Source organism: Mauremys reevesii, linkage group 12 (assembly GCF_016161935.1).
Source record: "Mauremys reevesii isolate NIE-2019 linkage group 12, ASM1616193v1, whole genome shotgun sequence".
Taxonomy (NCBI): domain Eukaryota; kingdom Metazoa; phylum Chordata; order Testudines; family Geoemydidae; genus Mauremys; species Mauremys reevesii.
Window position 1 is genome coordinate 14,167,338 of NC_052634.1, and position 24,085 is coordinate 14,191,422.

General features: G+C 49.1%; 1 protein-coding gene across 11 annotated transcripts in view; it reads left to right on the plus strand.

Annotated features, from left to right (window-relative positions):
* Positions 1 to 24,085, plus strand: part of ETS1 (ETS proto-oncogene 1, transcription factor) — a 121,452-nt gene that overhangs the window by 45,263 nt on the left and 52,104 nt on the right. Inside the window, exon 1 of one of the 11 annotated variants that reach the window (XM_039496411.1) lies at positions 3,967 to 4,485. The exons of 8 other annotated variants lie outside the window; for them this stretch is intronic. In XM_039496411.1, coding sequence (XP_039352345.1) covers positions 4,332 to 4,485 — 154 coding nt within the window. In that variant the 5' untranslated portion in view covers positions 3,967 to 4,331. Of the gene's footprint in view, positions 1 to 3,966; positions 4,486 to 7,649; positions 7,741 to 24,085 lie in introns of those variants that run through there. 2 more of the 11 variants (XM_039496414.1, XM_039496415.1) reach the window with 2 other exon arrangements.

Below are 24,085 nucleotides of genomic sequence, written 5' to 3' on the forward strand. Positions count from 1 at the left end.
AAACACACACACAGCCCTTGAGTGTCTCAGCTGGAATTCAGAGCTGAGGCTTTCATGTCTCAGGCTCTGAAATGAGCCCAAATTAACGCAGCAATGAGGCTGTTGTTGGTCTGAAAGAGAGAGGCTGCACTACTAGGAATTCTCTAGCTGCAGCCTCTCAGATGTTCCCTTCTCTCCTGATCTTGCGAGTTCTCCTACCAATACAGTCTCCAGCTCTGGTTTTCCAGAATTTGTGGTTGGATTTTAGTGCCTCCTTTTCATCCCCGGAGCAGTGAAGTGGAACAGAAGTTTGGGGGAGCAGGAAGCTACTACGACCATGTTGTGACCTCATCTCATTCGTTTGGCTGGGCCAGAACGTAGTGGGGAGTCCAAGAATCTGTGCGTATATCTAAATATACTTCCTAACAAAAACCTCTTTATTGCATTTGACCAGAAGAGAAGATGCTCGCTTCAGGTGCTCGGGATCCCAGCCAGTCCATGGAATTTCATCACTTGAAGTAGGATTATTGCCCCATGGGACTAGGGCTAGACTACAGGAGATGAGGGCTTTGGCTCCTCTGGCAGAGTTTTTTAATTCTCCTGCCTGTCATTACAACACTCTGCATATCCCACTGGCTGACCCTCCATGCTCCCTCCTAGGTGCATTCTCATGGATGATGTTGACAGCCCATCCCCATCAGCCAGCCATTGGGGCAAGACTCTGAGCATGTCTCGTCTTGTAGCATGTGTCATCTTCTGTTTCATTCTGAGGATTGTGGTTTGCTGCAGGAGGCCAGGGCTCAATGTGAACAGCCTGGATTATTGAACGCCACTGAATGGTTGGGTCATTTTAATACTGTGGGGACCACAGGTGCATTTTGATGGCTTCATCATTACAGCCAAAAGTCTGCAGCCAGCTATGTAATCGGTCTCCCCCTCCCCCTAATGCACCATTCCCCATAGCAAATTACAGCATGCATGTATATATGCTCACACATACATAGTCCTTGAGGTTACAGCATTCCTGGGAAACATAGGAAGGGAAAGATTATCGGCCTGTGTAAATTGCATCATGTTTCCCTTCCCAGGCCTGCACTGGAACAAGTCCGACTGAAGGGCAGCTGTTTCTTTTGCATCAGCTTTTGATTTTGAACTGGAAAGGTCCTGCTCTACCCTCCTTTCTTTGTTACTCATCTCCCCTTGGTCTCTCTCGCTCTTTCCCAGTTATACCAGGAGAAGAGCAAAACTAAAATAAAAATCTACAAAGAGCGCAAAAGGGAAATACAAGTCCTCAGTATAGCATCTCATTAACAGAGGGGCAGGGTGAAATAAGAACCGTGTATGGCTATTGATCATGCTTTTTCAGGTTCAGCTTTCCAGTTGTATTGCTGCATTAGATACCGAAGAAGAATGATTATCACTTGTGCACAGCTTTTCATATGCAGGTCTCAAAGCACTTTTCAAAAGTGGGGAGGAATTAATATTCCTGTTAACTGAGGCATGGAGTGGTTCAGGGACTGACTTTTTTGAGCTCAAGCAGTGAAACAGAGGCTGAGCTGGGAATAGAATCCAGCAGCCTGGTTCTCATTTGTGCTAGCATTCCATTGCTAGAGTGGGGTAAAGGGGATTTAGGTGCCTAAAGACAGGCGCTTAGTAAGATTAAGAAAAGCACTGAAGTGGATTTCGTGCCTGACGCTAGATCTGCAAAGGGACTTGGGCATGGCAATGCTGAGCCATAGTTTGGGTGCGGTAGGTGTGCCACGGTATTGGGCCCCTAGTATGAGAATCCTGCCAAACAGCTCAGTGGCATCCAAATGCAGGCAGTTTTGCCCATGCCCACAGGCAGAAGCTTAGGTGCCTACAGGACTTTACCAGCAGAAACTTAAGAGCAATGGGAATTTAGGCACCTATGGGGTTGGGCAGCAGCTGAGTGGGGGTTTTGAGTGGTGCCTTTTTGTGTTTCTAGCCTTTAAGTTTAATTGACTGTCAGTGGGAGTCAGGAGCCTATCTGCTTCTTTAGGCACCTAAACACACGGAAAATTTGGCCATTAATGAGAATCAAGCCCCAGGGCTCCTGACTCCCAACTTTGTATCCTTGTTATGCGACCCCATTGCCTCCTAAGCCACATGGCTCTTGCCTCTAGAAATGTGCTCTAGGTCAATGCTAAAACTACCACTAGGGACCACTAGAAATAGCCCTGAGCTACCAAGTTTGTATCTGCATCTAGACATAGGTAAGCTTTGGAGATGAGTCGAGTCTAGTCAGATTCTTAGCTTGCCATGCAATTTGGATCCAAACTGCCTCCCGTTTCTGTGGTGTTCAGATCTGGAATGGAGAATTCAGCCCTGCTCTGAGTAAAAGTATCCAGTCTCTCTCAGCGTATAAGAGAGACTGTTAGCTTTTGAGAGTGAGAACCACAACGGCAGGTTGCTAAGGACATTTGTTTTGGTCTTTTTTGCACTTATACCGGTAAATTGACATCTCTGAGTCATAAGCTCTTTCTTGCTCTGCCGTTTGTGGTCTGAAGTTTTTGCTACCTATAAAACATATTTTATGTGAAAACCGAGATTCTTCTCTTCAGTTAAGTTCACGACATACTGGCATGATATTGATCTCACATCTTTATAGCACCTTTCAAGCCCCTTTACAAACCAATTGTGCAAACTATAGCTTTACTGAATAACTTCCAACCATCCCAGGCATGCATGCCCCCACATGCGTGTGCACTTTCTCTCCCTCCCTCCCTTTCTCTCCCCTCCCCATGTGCGCACACACACAAACTCCAGAATACACATACATTTCCACCCCCCGCGCGCACGCACACACAATCCCATCAGCATGCATGCACTTTCCTGATCATACATGCCACACACACAGAGCCAATGAATGCAGCCACTTCTGGTGTGGCGTGCATCATGCTGTGTAACCGTGCACAGCAACTCTGACAGTTCAGGTGAGGGAGTGAATGGTACCATCTTCTTCTGAAACTGCAGGAGGAATGCAGCTGTCTTGGATTGACAAGAAGTCATCTTGGATAATCCAAAGTGTCTCCATGGAGTAGCTTGCCATGACAAATGCTGTTTTCTCATTGAGTCCTAGTCAAAGATTCCTAGTGCTGGTTTTTATATAAATAAACATCTTTTTGTTCAGTTTTAGCTGTGAACAGACGCTCTGGGTGACAGAAGCATGTAGCCATGCAGTTATCACCTAGCTGGGCGGGAGCCATGGCCCACTGAAATCAATGGAGATTCTCTCCATTGACTTCAGTGGGCTTTGGCTCAAACAGCTATGTGTATATCTGAGACCAAACTGTGGTATCATCCCTCCGTAGTCTTATCTGCTTATTTTTATCCATCCCTCCTAGAAAAGACCTATAGGATTTCACAGAGAATGATAGGGATAGGATGGCTTAATTGCTCTATTGAATGGAGCTGCTTCTCTATTCAGTTCTCCCTAGGTTTTCAGAGTCTGTTCTGTAGCACCTTAGTGGGGAGCAGCCCGATTAAATTCAATAGGACTTTTCCCTGGGACATTCCCCTCCAACCCCACCCTAGGGAAGGGGCCTGGAACTTTCTCTCCAGCCAGCTCCTAGATTGGGACTCGTTTTCCCTCCAGCACTATATGGATAGGGCATGGGATCTTCTCCCCATGCCCCCTAACGGGAGAGGCATGGGACTTTCCCCCTCCCCAGACCCTATCTATGGGGCATGGGACTTTATCGGAACATGGGGCTTTCCTCCCTAGCCAGACCCTCTAGTTGGGCAGGGAACTTGCCCTCCCCGCATCGGCTGGGTGGGGCAAGGCCCCCCTCCATTGTGGAGGGGCTGGTGCGCCCTGCCCTCTCCAAGGCGCCCGGAACCCTGCGCGCCTCTCTGGGTTTTCGAGGCCGGCTGGGCGGAGGAAGCCGGGTCCCTCCCCCGGCCGCTGTCACTGAAGCTGAGCCCGGCCCATCTCCCTCCCCTTCCCTGCAGCCTGGAGCTCCTCACCCCAACCGCTGCTCGCTGGGCTGGGGGTGAGGAGGGGTGGGGGGGGGCGCGACTCAGCTGCGGCGGCTGTGAGAAGATCCGCCCTAGAAGAATAAGAGCGAGGGAGTGCGGAAGGCAGCGAAAAGAGAGCGAGATACCGACCCCGTCGGGCCGAGGAGGAGGAGAGACGGGCCAGGCTGAGCGTGGGACCGGGGAAGGAGGGAGGGGAGGAGAGACGCTCCCCCTTCTTCTCCAACTTTGCGCCAGGCAGGCAGGGGCGCACAGCACCTAGGGGGCCCCGGGAAGCCAGGCACCTACCTCTCCTCCCCCCACCCCCTGGACAGTGACTCTTTTAAAATAAACCCGAGGGAAGCAGGGAGCGAACCATGAAGGCGGCGGTGGACTTGAAACCCACCCTGACCATCATCAAAACCGAGAAGGTGGATGTGGATTTCTTCCCTTCCCCGGGTAAGCTCGCCGGCGGCTGCCTCCCACCCCCACCGGAGCTAGGAGCGGGGGTGTCTGTGGAGAGGGAGGGGGGTAAGTTTCACGGCTAGATCCTTGCTCTTGGGGGCTCTGCAGGGGTGGGGTGGGGGGTAGGTTAGTACATTTCACTGGTTCTGCTCTGTGCGCTCTGATCAGTAAATTTCACTGCTGGAGCCTTAGGTCTGTGGTCTTGGCTTTTGGGGGGACACGGGGTTAATTTCACGGCTGGATCCTTTGGTCACTGATTTGGGATCTTTGGTGCTTGGGATTCATTTCACTGCTGGATCTTGCTGGGAGATGTACCGCCTACACTGTGGGACCCCTGGTCCTGGGAAGGCGATCACGGAGGGAGCAGTGTGTGCTGTAGCTGCTGTCGGCCTCTAGCTGAAGTTCAGTAGGAGGGTTGGTTGCGGGTCTGTTCCATTGCGGCCCCCTTAGGTTCTGTTTGACCAGGTTCTAAGATTCTTGCCCCCTGGGATTCATGAGAATCTTTTCCCTCGGTGCAGTTTATTTTTGCAGCTGTTCTTTTAGGAGGTGGGAGATGGGGGTAAAATATTTGCCTTGCGAGTTTTGCAAAATGTGTGGGCTGAAATTGTAACCACCCCTCCACCCCCTCCTCCCCAACTCTTATTGTAATGGGATCTGCTGCGGGCGACCTCTTCCCTTTCCCCTCCCTCCCTCCCTCATAACTCCCTGTATACAAGCCGGAGGAATCGAGACACGCATTTAGGGAAGATGGGGATAAAGCAAAATGCTCTGATCTCGGATCAGTTGTAAGACTGTTTTATTGCCTGCACGAATGCTTCTCTCACGTGGTTCTCCCTTTAGCTGGTTTATTAGACTTAGCGAGGGACATCTGACCAGGGAGAGAGTTGGAGAAGGGGAAGCTTTGATCATTTTACATAGAGAAACCACCTCTCTCCCTCATTGAAATATTAGAGTGATTGTCTTACTGAGGCAGCTCTTAGTGGCTCATGCAAGATCCTGGAAATATCTTGTGCTCACCAAATCCGAAGCCTAGCATGTGGGCCCATCCGCAAACATGTTAAACATTTAAACCAGAGAGCATTGCTGCTGCTGTTGCTTCTCTCTCTTTCCCTGGAGAATTTGTGTGCTGGGAGGGGGTGCTGATGTTATCTTGAGAGGGAGTTTCAGTAACATGTTGCTATGTGTTTTTTGTTACCCGCTATAAGTTTAGCTACTGCTCTCTGTGGTTAACACTCATAGTTCAACCTCTGCCATAATAAGGGCTGCTGTTCTCAGTGTCTGTCTCCCAACGCTAAAGCAACGTCCATTTCAGCTTTTGTTGGGGGAGTGGGTAGGTCTTTAATCACGAAAGGGCCTGCAGCGAAAACTTTTCCATCTAGGTTCAAGAGGGGGTTAAGCTCAGCCCCATTGCTCCTCTCCATTGCTAGAGTAGTGGCAAGATCTCTTGTTGATTGAAATGGGCGGTTCTGGCTTTTGTAGGGTACCAGTGTAATAAGTAAATAAACCAGTCGGGGAGTTTTGCATTTCTTGGTCAATTATGGAGGTTCCAGGAAATCCAGTCTGGGGTCTGTTCCTGCCAGTTGACGTGCTTTCAGGCTACATGTGGGAAATGAAGTGACAGCTGACAGTAAAAATACAAGAGGCCGGCATGGTTTAGTGGTTAGCGTGCAGAGATAAACTACAAGCTGGTATCAGATCAGCTTGTCTGGAGATAGCTACAGTAAATCAATACATGCATAGGCTGCACAACATCACATGTAAGTGCAACATATTTAACAGGCATCCATATGCTGTATCTAGATGTATATGCAGCCTGGTTTTTCAAAGGCAACTTCAGTGGAAATTTGCAGATGCTTAGCACCTCTGGCAATCAGACCAGTGATGTCTATGGCCCTGTAATATTGCAATGCTGGGTACACATTTCAAAAGCACCTAAGTGCCATTTTCAAAAGCAATTTGGGCACTTAAGAGTCTAAGTCTCATTGAAAGCCAATGGGAATTAGGCTCCTAATGGCCAGAGTTTTAAATATCAGAGGGGTAGCCGTGTTAGTCTGGATCTGTAAAAGCAGCAAAGAATCCTGTGGGGCCTTATAGACTAACAGACGTTTTGCAGCATGAGCTTTTGAGGGTGAATACCCACTTCTTCGGAAGAAATGAGTATTCACCCATGAAAGCTCATGCTGCAAAACATCTGTTAGTCTATAAGGTGCCACAGGATTCTTTGCTGCTTTTACAGAGTTTTAAAGGTATTTAAGCACCGAAAGATGCAGATAAGTGGAATTTTCAAAAGTGGTGACGCAGGTTTGGCGCCTAACTTCCAGTGATTTCAATGGAACTTCAGCCCTTTTATGAAAATCCCTACGTGCATCTTTAGGTGCCTAAAAACATTTAAAAGTCTGTCCCAAAGTCACTTTTGACATTGTTAGCCATTTAGGCCTACTTCTGCAAGCTCTGGTTAGGAGAGTGTTAAACAAAAGATTATTCCCATGTTTAAGGAATACTGTTACTTTGGCTGCAAGGTAAAGGCAGGGAAATATGATGAGCAGAAGTATCTGGATGTACTGGGGATATTTGTATGGAGGGGCTGGGGGGTTTATTTTGTGTCTCTACCCATACTAAGGGGTGTCTGTTTAAATTTTAACATCTCCTAGCACTAGCCAGTGACAGTCTTTGCCATTTGCCCAATTCTGCTCTGCACCCATTCAATAGTTTTGGGATTGATGGAGTTCCATGCAGGTAAGGTGGGAGCAGAATTCTGCCCTGCTCGGGTTGTTTGGTGCTGTTTGGGGAGAGAACCTTTTCCCATTGGTTCCATTAAGCTGAGTTTCTTTTTGTTTAAACCTGATTCTTCCTGTGCATTTGAGGACTGCCGGCATTTTTTAACAGTTGACCCCAAGTTCAAACTTTGGCTGAAAGAACATTAAAAAATGAGACGACTTCCTATCGTGTGTAGTTCCCGTTGCTTCTGTTTTGGTGGTTGTACTGCTCTTATGAGCCAAAGTCAGTGTTGTCAATTAGGCAGCTTAACCCTTCCCCCCGCCCCCCTTGACTTTTAAAAGAAAAGTTGAAACTTTCCTTCATATAGTTTAATGAATGTCAAGATCATGGGGTGGAGCTGGACTGCTGTCTCTGGAAGCTGCTGCTGATGCTCTGTCCATAGAACCTTAGACTCCCCCATCCTTACCCTCTGAGGCTGCCAACAGAGGTGGCAGTGTTTTGGGATATGGACACTTGCCTCACTAGGAATGGACGGAGACCAGCAACTCCTTTCTAATAGGACAAAGAACATCGATGGTGCCAACTTTTGGACTACTGAACAAGGTGAAAGATTCTGTCTCCTTTTATCAGTCCCTGACCCATCTAGTCTTCCTGCTGCTTGGTTGTTTTTGCCTTCTGTTAGTCACCCTGTTATCTGCCGGCTTAATTGTATGCAGTGAGAATTGCTGCAGTCTTAGTTTATTTCAGTGCATCAACAGTGTTGAATATGCCAGGTGCCTGATGCTCTTGTAAAACAATGAAGATGCATGGGCTGGGCTGATAGCTGGGGAAAGCTCTTCCCACGCTTCACTTCCTCTCCCCCTGACCCTGGAATAAAATTTTGCTCCCCTGTTCAACCCACCTCCACTCAGGAAAGTTAGATGGGACGTGTAGTGTACTCTGACGGTTTAAAAGTAATGTGGGTTGCCTTTGACCAAGGGGTGCAAAGTTGTATGAAACTTGCCCAAGTGAGATCCAGGCCTTGTTGCCAATGTGTGTGTGAGATGAGAAGTTGACTCAGATACCAGGGTGATGGGCATCTGTATAAGACCCTAGTTAGATAGGTAGATGTTGCATTTTTGGTGGGTTATCAGAGTAATAATTTAATACATGTATCAGAGGGGTAGCCGTGTTAGTCTGGATCTGTAAAAGCAGCAAAGAGTTCTGTGGCACCTTTATAGACTAACAGATGTATTGGAGCATGAGCTTTCATGGGTGAATACCCACTTCGTGGGATGCATCCATCACCCACGAAAGCTCATGATCCAATCCGTCTGTTAGTTTATAAGGTGCCACAGGACTCTTTGCTAATTTAATACATGATTTCCATGTACAGGAAAGCCAGGTTAAATTCCAAATCCCTAACCAGCCTGCAGGGTGTACTTGGCAGGGTGTAGTTTGCCAGCCATTCTATAAAAGGTGGGGTACAGCTTAACAGTTTTTTTTTTTTTAAAGTGATTTAATATTGAATTGGTAAACCCTGCCCTAGGTACATCCGTCTGTTTGCAGCAGCTCTGCAAATGCTGACCTGGCCTCGGTGGTTAGAGTAAAAAGCCACTTGGCAGCCCTGGCTGAAAGCTGGGGACCTGTAATCAGAAGAGAGGAGTTCGTTTCTCCCTAATGAACTCTGTGACTCGTTGCCCTTGGGGTTTTCCACAGGTAAGGGAGCAGCAAGACAATAGAACATTAAAGTGGGGAGAGATTGTGGCCTGATTCTCCTGCTCTTCCCAGTTTGATGTGGGTGTTGTGCTGAGTGGACTCGCTTCTTGTTTACACCAGAAGAAGAATGCATCCCTTTGTGGGCAGTGTAACAAACTCTGTGTGGGAGCGCTGTCATGACATTATTTCCCATGCATACTCCTGAGCCCTGTAACCGTGAATGCAGTGACACTCATTGTTTCCCCTGGATCATGCAGGGGTGGCACCTTCATGATAGATTTTTATCTGGGAGGGCCCTTCACCCTGTTTATAGGGTTGGGATGAGATGGGCTCAGGTTCTTTCATCAAGATTACTGTTAGGGAAGGGGAAGTGGAATGCTTGGATGTGGTATCTAATCCAGTGCACCATGTGAGGGGGCTCTGATCACCAGCATTTGGACATAGGGCCAAGATGCATCAAGTGGCTTAACTCTTCACTGGCAGGGTCGCTTCCTTCTGTTCTCCCCTCTTTAAAGGCACAAGCAATCTAGTGACCTAGCCAAGTAATTTAGGGGCTTTCCAAATGAAGGAAATCGTCCCATGAGCGCACATATGCTTTGCATGTCTACAGTGCCTTCCCTAGCAGGATCTCAGAGTGCTTTGAAAGTATGAATGAATGGACTTTCACAACACCCCAGAGTTTAGTGTTCTGATCCCTATTTCCTAGGTGGGGAAACTGAGGCACAATGAAGAGAGTGATTTGATGATGCAGTGAGTCTGGAGCAGGGCTGGGAATAGAAACAGTGAGGTCTGGCCACCAGCCTTATTGCCTACAAGACCATCTTTCATCCCTTGTAAAATGCAATGTTTATCCTGCTTCCTCTTGCAAGTGTAACAGAAGCACCTTCACTCGCAGGACCTGCTACGCACACTCTGAGGCTAGGGCAGGGGTGACTGGTGAATCAGCGGGGCAGTCTCATTCAAGGGGAGCCATCTGATTGGCCTAAAGGGAAGAACACCGGTATTGCTGTAGCTACTCAGAAGAAAGCTATTCCTGAATTGCTCTTTAGGCCTGCAGAACTTTTTCCCATTCATTTCCCACTCCTGCAGGAATAAAAGGTGTGTGTGTGTGGGGGGGGGGGGGGGACATGGGGCATGACGGGCCAGGTCATTGGTTATGATGAAGCAGTGCACTGTAGGGTCCTGGATGTACTCCAGAATCTTAAGCACTGGCTGCTGGGACATTCCCTTCAATGCACATCTGCAGCAGAGTCTGGGAACTAAAGGTACCTGCTCTAGAACTGGGAGCATCCCTTGGGAGGAGGCAATTGCTCAGAAAGGTGAGCAGGTGGGTTGTTGAGCTGGGTGGGTAGGTGGGAGGAAGGGAGGAGTGGGCAATAACTTTAGGGGAAGGGATCCGATTTTCTTCCCCCCCAGGGTGCTAACGAAGTCAGTCCTGGTTCCACGTCATGCACTCCTGTCATCCTTGGGCAGGGCTGTGCCAGCGGGCTGCTCTCTGGATCTGCAGCATCCTTTGTTTCCCTACTGATTTTAAAGGACCTTTTCTTTTTGGTCTTCTGCCTCCTGCTTACAACATCTTTCATCCCCATGCACAGTACTGATCACCAGTGCTCAAATGCAGCCACCAATGGTGATGAAGCACTGTCATGGGTTTTGCTTCTAGTTATAATAAAATAATACATAATAATGGAGATATACCAATCTCCTAGAACTAGAAGGGACCTTGAAAGGTCATTGAGTTCAGCCCCCTGCCTTCACTAGCAGGACCAAGTACTGATTTTTGCCCCAGATCCCTAAGTGGCCCCCTCCAGGATTGAACTCGCCATGCTGGGTTTAGCAGGCCAATGCTCAAACCACTGAGCGATCCCTCCCCCCATAGTTATTCTATGACACTTTCCTCATTATACGTTGGTATTATTATTTGTATTATAATAGTGCCTAAGGATCCCAATTGAGACAAGTGCCCCATTGTGCTAGGTGCTGTCCGCACACATAATGAGAGACTTGTCTTTGCTCTGAAGAGCTTGCCCTATAAGCCAACAAAAGCAACGGTGGCACAAATAGGGGAAGTGACTTTGCTGAGGTCACACAGCAGAGCCATGATTAGAACTCGGGTCTCCTGACAACTAGGCCAATGCGCTACTCACTAGACACCACTGCCGCAACTAAAAGTCCCTGTGGATGATGGTATTTGCAAATGATCAGCAGATGAAGGTATTCACTCCGGGAGTGCATTGCAAATTGTCTCCTTATGGTACTGTGCGAATGCGTAGCAGCAGTGACATGTGGTGTCTTGACTCATCAGTAATAACAATTTAATATTACATATCTATCATGTAAGGTAGTTTGGAGCGGCAGTAGCTACGAGTGAAGTGCTTCACTATTGTATACGAGAGAGGCTCCGTAGCATCAGGTTTAACTCTTACCTTACCACAATATGGTCTTGGGACTGGAAACGTGAGAGGACTTTGGCCTAGGTTTTCAAAGGTATTGAGGCACCTAAAGATGCAAATAGAGACGATTTTTAAAAGTGCCAAAGCAGGTTAGACACCTGACTCCCGTTGGAGAGTTTGATTATGTTTTCTCTGTGTTGCAATTTATTTAACTGTAAAACATCTGTCTGCTAAGGGGAACGGCAATCAAAAGGATTGTGATGTGAGAGACACTCATGTGAAATGATGTTTGTTCTTTATTTCTTGTCCTTTATTTAAATAGTCACCTAGAATAACATGGCGTATTTTGCTGTGTGTATGGAAAACCGAACAATATTTCCAGTCCAGGGGAGCAAAACCAACCTTCCTTTTTTGCACTTGGCATTCCTTTATGTCAGAGAACTCAGATAACCATGTAATACTTTTGCAATTACAATGTAATTACACGGAGCATCCTCCAATTTGCCATGCCATTTCCATGTGCTGTAAATGGACAAACCTTATCGAATGAAGGAAGAATAAAGTAACATTTTGGTCTTTTGCTTTTCTGCTCTCCATGGAGAGAGAGTGTTTGCAGTCAAGTTTCAAGTTTCATGCCAGGCATTGCACACTGATAGCTGACTGCTGGCGTCTGTACAGCAAAGTAGCTGGGGTTTTCATGCTCTCTGCCTGGAATAGGTCAGGCTGATATTTACAAGGAAGCCTGCTAAAAGAAATGCTTCTGCAAAAGACTAGCTGTCACTCTGATCTGGCAGATCTGCTTTCCATGGTCAGGCTTGGTACAAACCAATATTCAAGTATAGCAAGACAAGTATATTACACGAGAAAAGATGCTCACGTGTGTAATGGATGCATCTTTAAACCACTTCTGTGTCTGTCTCGCTGATCCAAGAGGAAAACCCTCTTGCCTGAATTGGGGCAAATCTGTCACAAGATTATAACGATCCCAAATCCAAGGCAATGTATATTTTTTAAAAGGTCCCTCACTGCATTGGCCAGCAGTTCACTCAGAATAGTTTATTCTACTTCAGATATCTTATCTAAGAAGATACAGTGTTGTTATGGCAAGTGATTGCCCTCCTCCTGCCCACAGCAATTCAGAGTTAGCACTGCTGTTAAAATTGCCTGGATGAACTGCTGTGCTCCAGGAGAGGATCAAAATCTCCATAGTTGTACCAGTTTGGCTGCTTGCAAGACAACTGTGCAACATTCCTTACACCTGGGAACAGAATCATTTACGACTGATTTAGGCAGAGGGGTATTCCAGAATTTTACATGCTTTGGGATCCAATCCTGCTTGCACTGATATCAGTGACCAGACTCCATTTATTTAGACACCAGCTTACTCAGGCCAGACAGTCAAGTTACAATCCAGCCCCAAGGGTATGTTCCTAGGGATTGCTATGGCCCCCATTGGCTCAATATCTGAGCACCTCCCAATCTGGAATGGATTTATCTTCACAACACCCCTGTGAGGTAGGGCAGTGCCGTTAGCCCCATTTTACAGATGGGAAACGGAGGCACAAAGAGACTGAGGCCCAGTTCTTTAAAGGTGTTTAGAATTAAAGATTTCAATGGGAGTTAGGCACCTTTGAGGATCTGGGCCTAAGTGACTTGCCTGAGTTCACAAAGGGAGTCTGTAGCAGAGCAACACATTGAACCTGAGTCTCCCGAGACCTCCATGAGTGCACTAACCATTGGACCGTCCTTCCTCCAGCTCTGTCTGCTTTACAAGTAAGAAGATGCCTCCCCCACCACCCATCAAACTTGCAGCTCGGCAAATGCTGCCTGGGATCTGAAAGCCAAACTGTGGGTCCCATTTACCTTCGGTGATACAGATCCAACAGCCAGAACTTCAGAGGATAGCTCTGCTGCTGGAGACAGAATGGCAGAGTCCCGTTTTCCTCCAGCTGTTCTGTCTTGCTCAGAGCAGCTACTCAGGGAGCAGGTGTGCGCTGAGTAAGAACATGCCTCGTTTAAAACAGGCAGAGTTTTCTGACTCACACTCACATCACACCGATGGTGTCCTCCAGTCTCATTAGGTTGGATGCTGCTGAAGGGCTAAGGCCGAGCGTGAGCAGCCCAAGAGTCGGTCTCAGGGTTGGTGGAAAGGGAAACTTTGGGTTTTTTTTGTCTTCACCACTTTGCCTGGATTTTTATTTTTCTTTGTGCAGCCAGACGGGCAGAGGTCTAGTTTAAAGAAAAGATATTCTAGCCTATTGAGCTGCAGGGAGGTAGCTTAGGGGGCTAAGCATCTGGTTTGTTGAACCTCCCTATCTTGAAACTACAGGTGTGAGTTCTCCCAAAGGCATTCTAGCCTTTTGTTGTTCTGAGCTAGCCAGTTGGAGTTCCAGGCGTACTGGGTCATCAGCAGGGTTTGAACCATGAACCTGTGGCATAGACCTGAACCACTTGAGCAAGCAAAAGAACTCCTTTAGCTGCTAGTAGTAGTAGGCTGTTAGCCTCTGGTGGACCAGCCACTAGGGTGGCACCTTTCCTATACTCATCGGGTGTGAAACACATGAAGTTTACTGTGTTTGGCTTTTTGTGGCAAGGCCTTAAAAGCTGAGCTCCTGTCTGCTCATCATCTATATTACAGATCCCATGGTCTTTTTGTAAGGGGGTCGACCCCAGTATCCTTGGAGTGCATTTTCCATTCATCCCACTGCTGTTGAAGTGTGCTCTGTGCCATCTGTCTGCTTCCGCCCACCCCAGAAGTGGCTGCATTGCAGTCATGGTCCTTAACATCAGCCTTTTTTGGTGGGTGGGGGGAGTGGGAGTCAGGTGTTAGAGACAGGAACTGACCATCCTACCATGGGTTCTTTTTCACTTCTGTTTCTGAACGGGATTGACCCAAAAGAGGGGGAAGGAGGTTTGTCTCTTTTTACACTGTCAAGTGGCAGCCATGTGGACATTTTATCCAGTGTCAGGTGGGCAAATTGCCTGACTTCCTCAGCGACAGATGCCCAGTCTGTGAATGACACACATCTCTGAAATTCTCTGCCCCTTGACTACACACACCAACTAACCCCAGCATCAGGGACAAGCCACTCAGGGCATTTAATGTAATGTCCACTGAAGTCAATGGCAAAATTCCTGCTGACGTTAACGGCTCTTAAACTTTTGCATAGAACTGGAAAGGACTCTGAAAGGTTATTGAGTCAATGACCCCCTGCCTTCACTAGCAAGACCAAGTACTGATTTTTGCCCCGGGTCCCTAGGTGGCTCCCCTCAAGGATTGAACTTACAATTCTATGTTTAACAGGTCAATGCTCAAACCACTGAATTATGCCTCCCCCCAGTCTCTTGAATTGGGCCTTTTGCCATCAGGTGCAATGAACGTTCTCTAGCTGCTTCCACTCATTATCTGGGCTGGATCACAGGCAGTTCCATTCCACTGCTGGAGCTCAGCAGTTCATCCACTCGCCCTCACTGTTTTCTCTTATGTCCTCCTGTCTGGTTCGCTGTTTTGCCGGGCTTCCCAAAATCAAATCTTCCATCCTTTAAGTGGCCAAGGGCCTGATCCTGTGCCCATTGAAGTCAATGGCAATCTGACCTATTGACCAAGCTGTATTATTGTCAACAGCTTCCTTTCTAAGACCCCATGCTGCAGCGAGCTGTGTGTAGGGCACCTGTGTGGAGCTGCTCTTGGATGCAGGGTGCTGCTTGCTCAGATCCAGTGACAGGACCAGTCCCTAACTCTCCAGATTTGTAACCTGGGGTATTTGAGCCTGGTGGGGCACAAGGCCAGATCCACAGTTGGTGCAAATCAGCATAGCTCCATTGAAGCCAGTGGGACTATGTCGATTCCCCCACTGCCTGGGATCTGGCTCTATATCTCAGCCCCTTTGTTCCTATTCCGTGACTAAGCTGCTCCCTGCCCTGTGTGGGGTTTTTTTTTTTTCATTGTGTAGTTTATAATCTTCCAAATAGATACAGAGAGAAATTTGTCTGCGGTGCTGGCCAAGAAGACTCCAGTTTTGCTGGCGTCGGGCCATGCTTACATCCACAGTCAAAATACTGCTGGTGAAACAATAAATATTTATTGATTCTTTAGCAAGCGCCTACATTTTTCCCAGGTGCAGTGGAATTTTTGGGGACCACTTGAGTTCTAATGAGGCTGAATTTCTGATGCACTTGGCTTGCTGGATTTTTCTAGTATTTATTTTTGGCTCTGCTTATCATGAAACTGTGGTCTGACTCCGCTGTTTCCAACCATACTAGCTCTATGTTAATGTTGAATACTAAGAGAGCCTTTATTGCTGTCCTGTGTGAGATGATGCATTCAGTATTGCCTAGCTGCTGTGTTTACACCTGTGTCTCAACTGGTGCAAATCCACACTGATTTTATTCTAGTGATTGCTGCTAGCTGTGCTTGCAAATGGTTAGAATTCAGAGCCTAGCTCTGCAGACACTTGAACACAAGTCACTTTACTCTAGTAAGTGCTCCCCGCCAACGGGAGTACAGAGTTCACAGTCCGGCTCAGAGAGGCATACAAAAATAAAATTGTCAACCGAGTTGGATGTTGTTTAAACTACTGATGGGCCCCAAATTCTTATCTAGATCCCACTTTCCCCAGATTTTGAGAGCATTTTGATCCGGGGGGTGGGGAGGCAGATGTTTTGGTCTCAGCATTTGAATGTTGTGTTTTGCAGACAAAAACTGTACCTTAAGGGTTTGTACATGTAGGTGATGCTAAGTTATATGTGAATTCTGGTGGTTCTTAGCTCATTTAAAATATGGCTGCCCTAACAATCAGGGCTTCAGAGCTTGGCATCCAAGTAGCTATGCAGAAGTTTGGAGGCTTATTCCAAATGTACAGAGGCCTCCAAACAGCCTCTTTCCTCTATGTGTGTCCCTGTCTCCAGTATTCTCTTGGCATGGGGCAGGGTTATCCGCTCTGGCCTCTGTAGGAGAAAATGCTAGATCTCCATTCCCCTTCTCTGATGGCTTCCCTTCTCGCTACTCCACTTCTCAGGAGGCCTTGAGGGTTCACCCATCTTTCTCCCTGCTGAGGGTGGAGGAGGTTTGGTATTTACCCCATTTTTGTCCCCCGTCCCATGTGTTCCCCATCCCCCCGGTCTCAGTCATGGCCCTAGCTGACCCTTTGTAAGTGTCTCCTGGGGCTGTCCTGCCCTGGGGTTGAGAAGGCCTGGGGCAGTAATGGTAGTTTCATAGATAGTCCATTTCATCTGAGGATCTCTAAGCACCTTGCAAATTAGGCCTCAACACCTCTAAAACCTGTGAGACAGGCGCCACTTTACAGATAGAGAAACTGAGGCAGGGAAGCTAAGTGATTTGTCTGAAGCGGAGTCAGCAGCAGGGCCAGGATTAGAACCCAGGAGTCCCGACGCTCAGTCCTCTGGTCCAACCACTAACTCGCTCCTGTAATACCTGCAGACGTAGAGCTCTTTATCACAGGACAGTCTGTGCTCTATGCATGTTATAAGAAGGAAGAATATGCATGCAGTCGCAGGGGTGAATCAGTGTTTGCTGGCTAGACATGCAGCTAATCTCAGATTGGTTCATGGCCAGGGGGTTTGTATCTGTGCCCCATACAAGACTTAGCGTGTCTTAGTGTGTCTGTGGGGCGGAGTGCTGGTATATACTCTCTCTTGGGATTTGAGCCTGCAACTCTCCCTATACACTGTGAAGGGAAGAGATTACCATGTGGTCGATATTGATGGGGGTGGCAAGGAAATGTCACGCCGGCACCCAAACTCTGCAAGGCGCATTTGAAATATTTGCACGGAGTGCGTATTTCCAAGGAGTCTGTCCAATGTACGTGGAATGTGCCTATAGACCTAGTCATGAGATGCCTGGGCGAGCCACGCACACCCTGTCCTGCTAATTTTAGCCTTTCGGTAGCCTGCTGCCCGCCCTTTTTCTATCCGAGCATGAGAGAGTAAAGTGATGACAAACAAGTTAAAGCGAAAAGTGGGGTGACTGAACTAAGCTGAGCCTTTGCATTCTGAAAGCCTACGCCTACACTAAATTGCATTCCGTGGGAGTTTTGGTGTTAACTTCAGCACGTTCAGTTCCGGCCCTTATCTAGCACATCCTATCACAGGGTCTCCAAGTGCTTTATTAACCTTAGGGTCCATGAGACAAGGAGTCAGTAGTGCACTTTTATGGGGAAACTGAGGCAGCTAGCCTCATCCCAAGGTCACTGTGCAGGTCTGTAATAGAGCTGGGGACAGAACCCAGAGGTGCTGGTCTCCAACAACTGTGCTTAATCTCAAGACCATCTTTCCACTCTCCTGCTCAGTCTGGAGCAGTTATATACACAGCCCTTGATTTGCATATTAAATTATTATTTTAAATGTACCATCACCACCCATTTTTGCGTCTCTTTGTATTTTCCTTGATAGCTGAACTGAAACTTCCTGAGATCAACAGCATTAAAAAACCTCTCTAGCTGACTCCTATGTAGTTACAAGGGAGGACAGGCTGCATTTGGCTGTTGGGACTGGCAGTTTTGGCATCTATGAGAATTTTGGCATCAAGCTTGCTAGTCAATATAATTAACAGTTAATTTTTGTCTGCACCACTGCCCTCTATTGGCTGGATTTTGACTTGCTCAACTGTGAGTCATAGGCCCTACACTGCTTGAAATTAACAGAGCTTCTGATGCAGACTGCATAGTCAGGGGCTGTGGATTTGAAGAAGGAGGAGCCGGATTCTATACACATTGGTGACATGAAGGTGGGAGTGGCTAATGTGCAGCACAGGGGCAATTGGAAACTCCTACATGGTGATGGGTTTGGTACGATAACCAGAGCTAGCGAAAAATGCCTGCTTGACTCAGATATACAGTTTATGGGAAAATGTGCCATTTTGGTCCACATTTTAGAAACGGAACACCCCCCCCCCCAAAAAAAAATTTTTGGTTTTCGGTATCAAGTTTTGGTTTTCAAAAATTGAATTTTTTTATCCCAAACTGAAAATCGTTAGCAAAACCGGCTTTCAGAACCCCCCCATTTTTTGTTGTTTTTCCAAGGAAAAGCTAGAAAAAAGTAATGAGAAAGTTTGAAAGGGAAAAAAAAATGATCGTGAAAAAGAACGCACTTTCCAAACAACCCTAATGGGAACACTCAGCGCTTTGTCTCGAAAGCGCCAGATGGGCATCAACTGCGGAGTTCTCAAAACAACGGTGTGAGATCAAATAGTAGAATTATTCCTGGTTTGGCCACAGAGGGCATTAGTTCTGGACGGTAGAACCGAGGAGTCCTGGCTCCCAGACCTGTGCTTAGACCAGCCGTTCTCTCTTCGGAAGTAAAATACACCCTCTCATGCGGGCTTGTCTCATCTATGAAGTTAGATGCAGAGGGATGAGCTGCTAGCGTCACAGCGAGACATCCTGTTCTTGGTACCTGGGTACCTCAGCATCATAGTCCGGGTGTTCTGCAGTCATGCCAGGAAAGCTTCAGCTTCCTACGTAAGCAGTGAGGTTTTGGAGCTGCCACAGTAGCTGTGGCCCAGCAGGGCTGTTAGTCACTGGTGCTATTTTCCATCCCTCTAAGCGGCTCTAACTCTTTAAACATGAAAGGCCCGGGTCCTGTGTGAGTTTTGCCTTCGAGCTAGGTGACTCCCTTCTTCCCACTTTCAAGCAGCTGGACGCTGCAGTATGGGGCCTGTATGGATCCTATAGAATGACCTCGCAGTCCGTCGGGCCGATCTAGCCACGGTGCAAATCGTTTACGTCAACGTGCTTCAGAAGAGAGTGAGAAACGAGGGAGGGCAGGGAGGTCCCATTGCTCCCCAACCTCCTATCCTCCCGTTTCTGATCCATTCCTTGGATCCTCCATGTTGGAGGGGGGCTGACCCAAGCAGTGTGAGCCGTTCTGCGTCTCCAGTCTGTCATCGAGGGCTTCTTCTTGCCTCTGGAGCCTGCTGCCAAGAGCAAACGCTGATTGAAAGCCAGGATCTGGCCTCGGGATATAAAAATACAGGGGGAAAATGAAGCCGGAGGGCGTGTACGTGTGTGGGGAGGAAGATAGTGTGTCTTTAAACAGCTGGATGCGAGTGTGTGTAAATGTGCTCGCTAATCCAGTGACTAATTCAGTGTATTACAAAACGGCAGCTAGCGTGCTGCCAAGTCAGGGCTGTATCCTCGTCTGACTGAGTGCACCAGGCATGAGGAGTCAGAGCTCCACGCTTGCACTCGTTCCCCTCTTTCATCTCACCCTGCACTGGTGTGGAACTCCCCGCTCCCCACCAATTTATTTACTCATCTGGAGGGCAGAGCCAGGCTGTCTCTTGAGTCAGCAGCGCCCGGCCAATGGGAGCTGCCAAAGCAAATTCCTGGGAAGAAACAATCTTATGACTTGTCTCGGAAAAGATTGTTCCAAAAAGATCCCCTTATGGTCATGGAGCTCTTTGTGCTACTGCCTTCGTCAGAGCCCTTACGAGACTCACGATTTCCCAACCTCTGGGGTCCTGAGCCAAGCCAGGCTGTGGGAGCTGCTGGCTGCTTCTTGCTTGGCAAGGCTGTGTACTCAGAGACCCAGGCGCTCGAGGGCCTGGAGCCGGGAGCCTGACCCAGGGTTCGGGGCCTGGAGCTCTGCCCAGAGTTGGAATTCGGGTTTCGCTTTTGGTCCTTCATCTTTTTTTGCCCTGTGGTTTTTAAACCTTTTCCTCACCCGGACGCCGATTCACCTTTTAGATTCCTGTTTTCTCTAGCCCCAGGGAAGCTAGTGCTCCCTCTCAGGGACTGGCTGTCTCTGAGCCCCAGGAAGCCGGACTGGCCCAGCGAGGGCACTGTGTATTGTACTTATGTTTTCTCTGTCACCTTCTTTCTCCCCCTCTCTGCCACTCTCCCTTTCTGTTCAGTTTCGCCCACTCCCCGGCTCTCTGCCTTGGTCCTCTTCCCAGCTTCTCAGTGGGTTCCCCCTCCCGTCTCGCCCCACTCTCTTTCCCCATAGTTGCTCCTGAATGTCACCCCAATAACATCCCCTTTTGAGGCAAACTTTCAGCTGGCTTCAGTGAGGCCAGGGGTTTGTTCATTTCACGTTTAACCAAAGGGAAAGAAACGAGACGGCTGCTGTAGCAGGAAAAGCCTGACATACGCTGCTTCCCCGAAAGCATGATCACGAGACCTGCAACGCGCGGCCTGCCTTGACCCAGAGAGTTTTTCATTGACTTCAGTGGGTTTGGATCCGGCCCGTGACCCAGATCTTTGCCAGAAGTGTGAGTTGTGCAGACTGACTGGGAGGCAAAGTGGCTGCAGTGTCTTTCTGTGCTTCAGTGACGGTGAAGGGTGCTGTGTCGACAGCCCTGGAGATTTGAAGTCCTTTCTCTTCTTGTGTGCTATTTGTAGCACCTAAGAGCCTTAGTCATGGCACAGGCCCCCAGTGTGTCAAGTGCTGTAGAAACCCAGAACAAAAGAACAGCTCCCACCCCAAGGCTCTTACAAACCAAGTATGAGACAAGGAACAGCAGATGGATATAAACAGACGGGGAAGTACAAGGAAACAATGAGAGAACATGGGTCACCATAACAGGCAGTGGCATCCGCACACCAGCAGCCTCCCTGTCGTCTATCCACAGATCCAGAACAGGCTTGCAAGCTCCATGGCTCCACCTGCCCTTGTGACCTGGAGGGAGCTGCTGAAGAGCCCATGGCCCCCGTGCCAGGTCATCACCGTGGCAGTGCTACCTTTTGTGATATGGACACATTCATAGACTTTAAGGTTAGCAGGGACCATCATGATCATCATTCTAGTCTGACCTCCTGCTCATTGCAGGCCACAGAGCTTCACCCACCCATTCCTGTAATAGACCCATAACCTCTGGCTGAGTCACTGATGGCCTCAAATCATGATTTCAAGACTTCAAGTTACAGAGACTCCACCACTGACACTAGTTTAAATCTGCAAGTGACCCGTGCCCCACGCTGCAGAGGAAGGCGAAACCCTCCCAGGGTCTTTGACAAAATTCCTTCCTGTCCCCAAATATGATGATCAGTTAGACATCGAGCATGTGGGTGAGATCTACCAGGCAGATAGCTGGAGAAGAATTCTCTGTAGTAACTCAGAGCCCTCCCCATCTAGCGTCCCATCACCGGCCATTGGAGATATTCAGTGCTAGCAGTCGCAGACCGGCTACATGCTGGGAGGAACTGGACTGCGGCCCCTCAAACTACCCCTCTCCAATCTCACATAAGCCATGAGGTGGTGAGAACTTTCAATTGCTATAGACCTGACTTAACATGATGAGCTAGAGGTGAAAGGATCCATCACCCATGGCTAATCGCCTGAGCTGAACCTTACCACGGGCTGTTACAATCCGCTGCGGATTCCCCGAGTCCCTTTGGCAAGGACCCCTGGATCCTAAGTAGCCAAAGGACACTCCTCCTGCCCCCTTTTCCCCACCTTCCCTTAAATGCCACTTGGCCGAAGCGGCCACAATCAATCAGCATTTCACCGTCTGCTTCTGCCGGGGAAGGCTTGGGGCCAGACTGGCTGTAATTCCTTAACAGCTTGCAAATGCTGCACGCTGTATCCTGCGTGTACGTCCGCTTCTCCCCCTAGCTTCCAGGCTCAGCCTGCCTGAGAGCCGATCCGAGGGCCCTCGGCAACTCTGGTTTAATCCCACCCCCCACCCCCACCGTGCTTTTCCCAGCTGTCCGTTGAGAGAGCAAGGAGGAGGTTGGGAAGTGACATAATCCCTGTTCAGAGTCATTCATGGAACGGACCCTCGTCCAGGCCTTCAGCTCTGGGGCCAGGACAAGCAAGGCTCTCAGGGCAGCCCTGTGGGAAGGAACACATCTCTGGCTGCCTTCCATAGCTCACTCCCACGTCCTCCTCTTCCCTGTGTTTGCTTTGTCCCATCCCTGGTAGGAAATCAGGGCTAGCAAAGGCCTTTCCTGGCATATCTGGTGCATCCCTCTAGCCCAGGGGTCGGCGTAGCCTTGTTTCCCATTGGGTGGGGAGGTCACAGCAGGTCAGCTTGCTGTAACTCGGCAGACTTGGTGCCTTGCCCTGGTGGCTGCATCTTGTGGCCCTAAAGGACAAGACTGGAAGGATGGTGGTGGTGTGGGCTCAGGAAACCTGTGTTGTGGCAGCTGAATGACATGTGCTTTCCAGGGCCGGGAGGAGTGTGGGGTGAGCGTCACCTCCCTGCCATTTGTGCTTGGAACCCCCACCCCCCATCGGCTCTCTGTGCCGTAGTCTCCCCACCTGTGTAAAAGTAACAGGGCAGGAGGGGAATAATACATCCCCTCGCAAGGGCGGCGGAGGCTGAATCCATACACTGGTAAAAGTGCTCAGACACTACAGTACCTGCTCCGGGCCACTGGCTCGCGGTTGGAGGGTCTTCTCTTGCCTCCGGTACTGAAGCATCTGAGCACCTCGCGATTGTTAACGTACCTTCACAACCCGCCTGGGAGGCAGGGAAGCATCCTGTCCCCATTGTACAGATGGGGAACAGGGCACAGAAAGGCGAAGTGCCTCACCCACAGTCACACACGTCTGTTGTCGAGCAGGGACTTGACCGCTGCTCTCCTAAATCCCAGGCTAGCATCCGAACCACTGGACCATCTTTAGACCCCATCCTCTCTTTCCAGATTCTCCTCCCAGCTAGCCAGGACCCAACCAGGAACCCGCCACCCTCCCGGACTCCCCTTCACCCATATGGGGAGAGCAGGATCCTGGTGACTCCCTGTCATCCAGCCACACCTCCCAACCCTTGGGGTTATGGCCCCCAGGTTGAGAATCCCTGCGGAAGCCCTAAGAAAGGGATAAACAGAGGACTGTTGCCAGCACTAACTTCACTCCAGCAATAATTATAGTGGATAATAAAATGTGGGATGGCTGCCGGCCAGTTCAGCTGACGAGCCCCATCCATTTCCCAGCAGACAGGTTTATGCAGCATAGGAACCACCACAACTGGCCTCCTGGTTTGCCATCTCAGCAAGAGGCTGAGGGCTCACGGCGCGGGCAACTGAGATGTCCTCCCCCGGCTGGCATGGAGCGCATGGGTGGAGTGACATGGTGCGTGTGCGTGTGTGTGTGTGTGTGTGTGTGCTGTTGTGCAGCGTATGCCTGGCTCACAGACTGCAAGGGGGTCTCGTGCTGCAAACCTACCTGTTCCCTGGAATTTGCCCAGGGCTGGTGCTAGGATTGACTGCCCTGGTGCTGTGTGCGTGAATGTGGGATGTTGCTCTCGGCCCACGGGCGTGGGGAGGCAGGATTTGCTCTACTACTGGGAGCGAGCGCCTTTAGCTCAGGCGGTAGAGGCCCTGGAGTCCAGGTTTCCAGTGCCTTTGAGAGTGGCGCTTATTTAGCCTTCTGCCTGCGGCCTCAAGTAATCTGAGTGGTCACTTCACTCCTCTCTCACAGCCTGGAGGCAGAAGAGCTATAGACCAGGCTGAGCACTGCAGGAGGGTAGTGCCTTGCAGGGCTCAGCAGCGCCCTCTGTGGCTGACCACATGGTGGCATGGCTGGTGCTGTGACTGCTGGAAGGATGGAGGCCATGATGCCAGGTGCCGGGCGGGGACGGGACTGAAGGAATAGGGCTTGCTCTGCCGACGGAGCAGCACACTATACGAGAGGGGAGATGCTTGGTTGTCCTTGGCATTTCTGATCCAGTCTTTGACTCACTCTCTCATCTTTTAATACAACATAATTCCAAGGAGGGGAAGAAACATTCAGCCAAACTGGGGAAGGTGGTTAAAGTTGATTGTGGATTCTGTGAATTCCCCTGCTTTCAACATCTGATGCAGAGGCTGTTCCATGTGTGGCTGAACCATAGCGTGGGGAGGTGTGAGGGCCAGAAAGAGCGGACGAGGAGGGGACTGTTCCAAGAGCAAAACTCC